This window comes from Poecilia formosa, unplaced genomic scaffold (genome assembly GCF_000485575.1).
Source record: "Poecilia formosa unplaced genomic scaffold, Poecilia_formosa-5.1.2 Scaffold189, whole genome shotgun sequence".
Lineage (NCBI taxonomy): Eukaryota > Metazoa > Chordata > Actinopteri > Cyprinodontiformes > Poeciliidae > Poecilia > Poecilia formosa.
In genome coordinates this window covers 60,305-69,748 of record NW_006800128.1, presented here as the reverse complement: position 1 = coordinate 69,748, position 9,444 = coordinate 60,305, and the positions used below count along the sequence as shown (strand labels likewise).

General features: G+C 42.5%; 1 protein-coding gene and 1 long non-coding RNA gene across 2 annotated transcripts; one reads left to right on the top strand and one right to left on the bottom strand.

The window, feature by feature from the left end:
- Position 1: 1 nt before the first annotated feature.
- LOC107837916 (uncharacterized) lies at positions 2–2,612 on the top strand (the record flags this gene model as incomplete). Its single annotated transcript, XM_016678748.1, has 1 exon — positions 2–2,612. A coding segment is annotated over one exon (1,488 nt), but the record flags the coding sequence as incomplete, so codon positions are not given.
- Positions 2,613–8,635: 6,023 nt separating this feature from the next.
- On the bottom strand, positions 8,636–9,214 carry LOC103147750 (uncharacterized). Its single transcript, XR_477288.1, has 4 exons — positions 9,144–9,214; positions 8,996–9,074; positions 8,854–8,929; positions 8,636–8,782 (listed from the first exon to the last, which is right to left on the bottom strand). It is a non-coding gene; the product is annotated as an uncharacterized LOC103147750 (long non-coding RNA).
- Between the last annotated feature and the right edge of the window lie 230 nt (positions 9,215–9,444).

Sequence of the window (9,444 nt, the reverse complement as noted above, 5' to 3'; positions counted from 1 at the left end):
TGCTCACTGCTACAAGGACTTGAAAACTGCTTTGTTAACAAAGTTTGACATTTCACCAGAGACTTACAGACAGAAATTCAGAGCAACAAGTATCCCTGCTGGTGAAACTCCTACTGAAACCTACCACCGCCTTAGAGGCCTCTACCGACGATGGATCCGTCCGGACCAGCATTCCAAGGAGGACATCGGGGAGCTTATCATCCAGGAACAACTTCTGAGTGTTCTGCCCTCTGATGTAAGGACCTGGGTGAAGGAACATGAACCTGAGGATGGTCTGACTGCGGCAAAGTTGGCTCTACAGTACATGAATGCACGGCGAGGAGGAGCAGCACGTTTCTCCAACCCTGCACCACGACCTGCTCAACCAGCTGGACATCAACATTATGCCAGAGAGCCAAGCCAGGAGGTTAAAGGTACCACCAGTTCTGTGAATCAACCATCTCATGGTAAGCCACTGATTTGCTATTATTGTCAGCAGCTGGGCCACAAGGCTTCAGTGTGCCCAATAAAGAAGACTAAGTTTACTGGTTCCTGCTATGCTCCTAGAACTGAAAATCAGGCTGGAGTCAAAAACTTTGAAACTAGAACTCATAAAACTGTGACTGTGAGTGGACACCAGGTGACTGCATTAATGGACAGTGGTAGTTCCACATCACTTATAAAAGAGACTCTTGTACCTGTTGGATGTGTGAACTATGAAAAGAAAACTGAGATTTTGTGTGTGCATGGAGATCGTCATGTTTATCCAAAAGCAGAAGTGACTGTCATTATTGATGATCAACCATATTTGCTAACTGTTGTTGTGGTGAAAAACCTACCTTTTGATGTCATTTTGGGTACAGATTTACCTGTGATGTTTCATCTTTTGGGAGAAGTGCAAACTGAGGGTGGCAAAGTTGGCAATGTTTCCTGTCCTGTGATTACCCGTTCTCAGGCCAAAGAACAAGTTGGGTCTTTGCCTGATTTTGATGGGAGTTTGTTTGAGGTTTCAAAGAGGTTTAGAAAATCCAGAAGGCAGAAAAAATTTGAGAAAAAGTTAATGCTGAGTGGAAATGTGTCTACAGATTTAACAGTAGATGACATGTGGAAAGTACCTGAAAATATTGCTATGCTACAGAAACAGGATGTGTCTTTACAACCTTTGTTTGACCGAGTGAGTGGAAAAGATGATGCTAAGTGGAGTGGAAGAGAAACTTTTGTGTTAAAAGATGGTGTATTGTATGCCTGTAATGATAAACAGCGGTTGGTAGTTCCAACTAGCTGTAGGGCACCTGTCATGCATTTAGCACACACTATTCCATGGGCAGGGCACTTGGGGCGTCACAAAACATTTATGCGTGTCAGCTCACGTTTTTACTGGCCGTCAATGTACAATGACGTTAATACCTTATGTGCTTCTTGGCCCCACATGTCAGAAGACTCGTCCCGTTCGGAAGTCAGATCGGGCGCTCCTCCAGCCACTACCTGTCATCTCCACTCCTTTTCGTAAGGTTGCAATGGACATTGTTGGACCCCTAGTGAAGAGTGGGCGTGGTCATCAGTACATCCTGGTAGTATGTGACTATGCAACCAGATTTCCAGAAGCTTTTCCACTACATACCATTACTGCTCCAGCAATAGTTCGAGCTCTGGTCCAGCTGTTTTCAAGAGTTGGAATCCCAGATCAGATTTTGACAGACCAGGGGACTAATTTCACCTCTAATCTCTTAAAACTCTTTCATAAACAGCTTGGGATCTCAGCCATCAGGACGACTCCTTACCATCCGCAGACTGATGGACTGGTCGAAAGGTTCAACCAGACGCTGAAGAGGATGCTGCAGAAGTTTGTGAATGACACTGGCCGAGATTGGGACCGCTGGTTACCATTCCTTCTGTTCGCCTATCGTGAGGTGCCGCAAGCATCAACTGGGTTCTCCCCATTTGAACTCCTGTATGGGTGGGATGTTCAGGGACCACTGGACCTGCTGAGGAAAAGCTGGGATGCATCAGAGAACTCATCCAGTGCTAAAGGTATAGTCCAGTATGTGCTGCAGATGAGAAGTCGGCTTGCTGAGTACCAGGATGAAGCCGAAAAGAACCTACTGCAGGCCCAGCAGAAACAAAAGAGGTGGTATGACCAGCAGGCACGGCAAAGGGTCTTAAGTCCTGGACAGAAGGTGTTGCTTCTTCTGCCATCATCCACCAGCAAGCTTTTGGCAAAGTGGCAAGGGCCCTATACCATCAGCCGGCAGCTAGGACCTACCACCTATGAAGTCTACCATCTGGAAAAAAAGAAAGCTACACAGGCATACCATGTGAACTTGTTGAAGGAGTGGAAAGAACCATCATATCCAGCTCCAGAAACATCATGCCTGTTGAGGCCAGTGGAGGAGGAAGAAGAGGTTCCTGGCATTGAAGTGATGGCTGAACAGTCAACCCCCAATCTCAGTCATTTGACTTCACACCAAGCCTCAGAACTTCAGCAGATCTTCCAGAGACTGTCTCCTCTCTTTTCTCCTAATCCAGGCCGGACAACTCTGATTGAGCATGCAATTCGACTGAAAGAGAAGCAGCCAATTCGTCAACGCCCGTACAGAGTGCCACAACAGTTGGTGGGGCAGCTGCGAGATGAAGTCAAGACCATGCTAACATCAGGTATTATTGAACCTTCAAACTCAGAGTGGTGCAGCCCAGTAGTCATCGTGTGTAAGAAAGATGGCTCACTGCGGATTTGCATTGATTTCAGAAAGCTTAATGCAGTTTCAGAGTTTGATGCCTATCCCATGCCCAGGGTGGATGAGCTGCTGGAAAGGCAAAAGACCTTACCTCCATGCCCGTTGTGTGAAATGCAGATGGTGAATAAAAGAAACAACTGGTGCCAACTTGAGTAGCTCCTTGTCGTTCATTACCACACCAAGAGAAGCCACCAGATCCACATAGGCCACACAGGCACCAAGATGGGGGGCAACAAGTATGCCCACTCCTGCCCAGTGCCTCTCACTATGGGCAACTCCAGAGTGGAAGTATGTCCATCCCTCTCAAGGAGACTGTTTCCAGAGCCATGTGTTGAAGTGAGGCCGACTAACTGAAATCTCTCAACCTGACACACAAGCTCAGGCTCCTTTCTGTGATGGACCGAGCAGTCAAAGGAAAGCCAGGCACAGGTTTAAATTCAAGAAGAATTGGTTTTTATTTCACCCAAAACAGAAATTTGGTTGGGCCCATAAAAGAGGTCAAAGTAACAGCATGGTGGTGTCAACTCTAACCAACTCAAACAAACAGACCTATCTAAATGAGACAAAACTTTTAAGTACTGGCTGGTCAGGCCAGATAGACACAAAGGGGAGAACACACAAAAACCTAACTGAAACTAACATAAGAAACTCCCATTCCCCCAAACTCCCTTAATGCTGAGTCTGGTATGGACCAATTTGCAGTCTCCACAGACTTGCTGGTCCGTGTATTTTTAGGCAGTTCGTTTTTTCGTTTGAAATAGAAAATAAAAAAACGAAAAACTCGTTTTTTAGTGTTTAGTTTTCCGTTTAGAAAACCAAAATCGGAAATCGGATTTTTGGCTCATTATCCAATTTCCCATTTAGTGCACAAAACGAAAATGGAAAAAATGGATAACGAGCTGGTCCATGTATTTTCAGGCAGTTCGTTTTTTTGTTTGAAATGAAAAATGAAAATTAGTTTTTTCGTTTTTCCATTTATGAAACCAAAATCTGATTTGTGGCTCGGTCCGGAGCCAAAAATCCGATTTCCAATTTTGGTTTCATGGGTAAAAGCCCGATCACCAGGCACTCACCATCGTGCCCCACCTCCAGGCCTGGCTCCAGGGTGGGGCCCCGTTGACCCCCAGTCGAGATTGTTAGATTGGATCTAACAATCTTGCTCATCATAAGGGGTCTTCAGGCTGCGCTTTGTCTGGTTCTTCACCTAGAACCTGTATGCCTTTTAGTTACCCTACTAGGGGCATGAAGCCCCCAACAGCATAGCTCCTAGGATCACTGGGACACTCAAATCCCTCCACCATGATAAGATTGGCAGCCCATGGGACGCTACCACCTTATCACATTTACCCCCAATTTCACTTGCACAGCTTTGCTAGATTTCTCTGCCACATTGCAGACTGGTTCATACCATGAAGACAGTTTTATTGCACATTAAATTGGTCTCTATAATCTTTAAGAAGATTTCTTGATCATTTTTCTTTTTTAATCCAGGCTTCTGAAATTTGGTGACCTGTTGACTGCATGGAGAACTGGAAGTGTTCGCTACATTGTATTCAGATGTTATTAAAAAAGTAATATCTCACACACTCATCCGTTCTGATTCATTATGTCAGCACAACCTCCATTCAAGTGACAGTGCAGGGATGAAAAATACATATTGTTACATCATGCTGTATACTTCTGCATTTAAAGCATGGTGGTGAATGACTGAGGTGTCCTTTCAAGGCAAAACACATCATTGTTTTCCCAACAATCCACAGTCTGAACCAGGAAGTCATACCCAGGACATAAATACAATGATCAGCACGGCTGTGGCATGGTGACAACAGAATCATGGCTCCATACAGCAGTGGGAAAATGTTCTTGTGTGCCATCAGGAGCTCTGAGCGCACACAAGTCTGCAAACACAGTGCAGACAAAGAGGGAGAAATAACCACATGCTACTGAAGGGTAGCATTTATCATCAATGACAGTTTTCAGTTGTCTGCATTTATGCAGGTGTTTATAAACTGCACAAACTAACAAGAAGCCAGCATATTTGAATTGCAAAAGAAACTCAAACCATGAATCAGAACAAGAAACTATGTGGAATTTCTCTTTGCTAAACCTGGCTCCTGAAGGAAGGATGTTCTGAGATTCAGAAATCCATAAAGCACAGAAGCTGTTTCCTGTTACACATAGCCAAAGTGGATATTTGCTCTGTGATCCAATAGATGCAGGGCACACCTCCTCAGTCCACCATCAAAGACTAATGGATGAGGGGACAGTTCAACTATTGGAGTGGGGTCTTTTACCTTTGAAGCTTTCATGTCATTCCAAGCATCACCAGGTGAAAAACAAAAGCCAAGCAGCACCCAGGCTGACCTGCCATTGCTCTCTCTCTTCTAGACTGAGTAAACTATTGTGTTCACTGTCAACACATTCCCGGACTGGAACTTGGTTCATTTGTCTCTCTTTCAGTAAGAGGTGGAAGAACCACTTTCTGATGCATATTTGTTGAAGAAGTCCTAATCTGATTTCTTTACAACTTTGAGTGATGCACACTCATTGAAACTTAATGCTGATTGTGTTTATGTGTGCTTAAAGGGCCGTGTTATACGTTTTCCAGTGTGCCATTTTATAGTATAATCTAGTAACTATGTTACCTTTAGTTGTCATAAAAATGCAATACATATCAAATGTTACTTAAAATAAATTTTACTTCCTGATTTAACGCCTTAAAATTTGGCCTGTGTCTTTAAAAATTCCTATTTTCTGAAACTCTGCCCTCATCACAACCGCGCCCCTATAACATTTATATCACTACTGTACCAATAATTTGGACTGCAGAATAAAGCCAAACATGCCACAATTAAATAAATCAAGATGTTCCAAAAGCAGGGCAGGCTGGCATAACAGAGGATTTACCGATGGACCACTCCATTAGTGGGCACTTGGACCGTCCATGCAGCTCCAGCACAGCTCCATGCCAAAACATGCAGCATGCAGCACCCTCTTGTTTTGCGTTGCCACGATGCCTCAAAATGTGTCATATCAAATGCCTTCTCTGCCTAGCTTCTGCTGCTGCAGTCAGGGAGATTTCAGTAGCAGCTGCAGAGGAAACCTGTAAACACATTAACCAGCGCCCCCGGCTGACAATGAACAGTGACGATCAGAAAAAAAGTTCACTCCATGAAGCTCATGCAACCAAAACAGCCTCTGTATCGCTTTTTGCAAACTCAACAGTCAGGAAACAAAAGCGTGGTCTGAAGGTTTGTCCCTGTTAGTGCCTCGTAAATTAAATCTTCCTATTGGTCTCCCATCCAGCAGAGAGATGCGCAGCGCAGCGGCCCAAGATAATACAGGGTATTAGGCAGAATATGATATGGGACCCCCTTCCTTCAAAAATCATCAGCATTACTAACAGTGTTTAAAAATAGATTTAGTGAAATCTGCGAGAGGGGGCCCAGATTAATTGGCAATAAATCGCTGATTAATGGCTATTGTTGTGATGTATTTGTGAACAAACTGAGCTCAAACACATATTATAGATAGCACCATATTGTAGTCATGGTAACATTAAGCTATCAAGATGATTTTGTGCACTTTTTCAAAGTCAACTTCCCAATTAAATCCTAAATGTACTATTTAACTTTGTTTTAATTTATCTCTGCTGAAAGTATTAAATACTTTTTAAAAACAATGTCATTCTCAAACAAATTCTAGATCTCTGAGGTGCTAACATAAAAAATTATGTAGAGTTAATCCCACTGAGCTTTTTTGATCTTTAAAGCAGTCTGCAGCCAAGTTGCTATGGAGGTTAATCAGTCAGATATTATTAGGGCTTATTTAGTAAAACAGCAGCAAATTTGCTTATTTCATAACATATTTCATAACCAGCGACCTTCTCTCCTCTGGTCTGTTTAAAAACTGTCTCAGATCTATACAGCCTCCAGTACTCTTATGAGCAGAAGCAGCAACTTTATACCATCGGGTAAAACAGACTGAATTTGCTTTGCATTGTCCCCACATCATGATGATGATAGTAGTATGACCCAATTAAATATTAGACTATAGATTAATATGGGTACATTGTACGGTGTTTCAAGATTTTGTGTTATGTGCCCCTTTTTAACTTTGAGCCCCTGACTGCAACCAAGATTTTATGTAACCAAACAAAGTAATGGAGAATTGAAAGGTTGAATAACAACACAAGACTTTAATGCATTTTGTAAGTAAAAGCCTGGAAAGCCTATATTTGCTTTCAGATCCTTTCACTCTGATACCTCTTGATAAAACCTAGTGTACTTCACTAGAGTAAGAAGTCATCTAATTGGTAAACATTCAATCTGTGTATACATGCAGCTGTTTAATGAAGGCCTCAAAGGTTTGTTGGAGAGCATTAGACAACAAGCAGCATCATGAAGAACAAGGAACACAGCAGATAGGTCAGAGAGAAAATCACATCTAAAAATACAATAGGGCAGAAAAGGTAATGGTCATTTCCACCCTAAAATATGATGGCGTTGTGATTATGCTGCAAGAAGAATATTTGGAAGTGACAGAATCAGAGAACCAGGTCAGAGTTGATGAAAAGATGAATGAAGCTAAATCCATAACACTCCTGAAAGAAAGCCTGCTAAAAGCTGCAGAAGAATCGAGACAAGTGGAAGTTCTCCTTAGAGCAAAACAGTCCTAAGCATACAGCCAAAGGTACAATTATATTCATAAAAATATTTAAATCATGCATCATATTCCCTCCAATTTCTTATATAGTACTTTGTGTTGATTTACCACAAAAACTCCTATAAAATGCACTTCTGTTTGTTGCAGTTTGACCAAATTTTAAAAATTGAAGCTCAAAGGGTACAAATGTTTTTTGAAAGCAATAAAAACATGAAAACCTATGCATCCAGAATAAAGCTTGACTGTTGTAAAGGGCTGACATGACATTGACAGAGCTGAACTGAAAAGGAAACGAGAAAAGAGTGAGGAAGGCAATCTAAAAGGAATGCCACTGGAATCCCCGGGAATCTCCCCACACTCCCTCCCTCCACCCCCCACCCATCACTGTTCCTAAATCCATAAGACGTTTTAACATGCTCCACAATGGACAAGTGGAGCTATTCTGTGACCATAATGCAAGGAAACGCTACCTCAGTGCAAAAAATGTCAGGACTACAGAGGCCCCCAGCCCTGAAAACAATCGGCTAGGAAGTTGAGGCAGGTGCCAACCTCCTGTGAAAATATCCTAATGCAACATAAGAGGGAAGGACTGGGTGTGTCTGTCGACAGCAGCACCAAGGCAATTAAACCATAAAGTCCCAACTGCCCTGCACCACAAATCACTGCACAGCTGCAACACAGAGATGCTGACAGGCAAAACACGCATGCCATTGGACAAATACCCTGGGCAAAACTAGAAATTTAGTCCCAAACCATATGGACACATGCTGGTTGCTTTGTGATAAGGAAGTTGAAATGCAGATTCAGGAACTGACATAACTTACCTGCGCTCCAGTTATGTGAAAAAAATAAATTGAATTTGCTCTGTGACCACCAGACCGGGTGTGCTTGGTAGCACAGCATTTTATACATTGACAATCATGGGGGGATGGTTTTATTCCAAGACATGAAAGTAAAACCTCGAACTCAACTCGAATGAAGTTGGGATGTTGTGTAAAACAATAAAAACAGAGTACAATGTTTTGCAAATCCTTTTCAACCATTCAATTGAATTCATTACAAAGACAAGATATCAAATTTTCAAACAAATAAACTTAGATCTTTTGCAGATATGCACTACTAAGGTAGGGATCTGCTACTCTGCTCCTCACAGCAGGGTAACCAGAAGCTGTCAACAACACCACCTTGGGAATTGCACCCAAGGAATTCAACTGCCAGTAGGCTCGAGGTTCGTGACCAAGGAGAACAAGACTTTTCCAAAAGAAATTAATTACATTTTATTGTTTCATGTAAAAGACAATCAACATAAGGAACACAATAGGAGGGGAGTGTACAGTACTGAAACAAAACAGTGAAACAAAACAAAACAGCAGGGTCTCCAGTGAGCTGCAGCAATGTCAGAGCTGGAATTAGAAGAAAAGGTTAGTAGGTGATTTACAGAAGATGGAAGCCAGAGGAAACCATTGTCACCTACCAGAGCTGGATGACTTCACCTCAAACCAGAGGATCCTTTCCAGCCCATAGCAGGAGGATCAGCTTTCCAATATATTCTATATATGAATAATTGTTATTTTTGGTGTTATGGAGCTGTATGGGTGCAATAAAACAATACATACCCGTTTTATGTGAAAACTGCACTGGGGAGGGTGAATTACAGCCACACCCCAGTACCAAGCAGGAGACTTCCAGTGGTTTCTAAATTTAAACAATTCAAATCAAACTCTGAACTTGTAGGTCTTATGCAGAAGGAGAAACATTACTTACTGATGTTAAAGCTTAAGACCTGCATTCCTTCCAAGCGACCTTCCCAACAGCGTGTGACCAAATGCCAGCATAAGCAAACTGGTGAGATAGTCTCCCTTTATACTCTCCAACAATCATGAGGTGATTAGGGGCCCAGGTGTTCTGAATATTGGGGCAGGCTTCTTCCTGCTACACACTAATTTGGATTATAATGCCTGAAACATGTTCAAACATGTGAAACAGGGCTATGTTTGCCACTGTTACATCACTTTTTTCCACTCAAGCATTTGGGACTTGATGACGTTAATTGCTGAAGTTATAT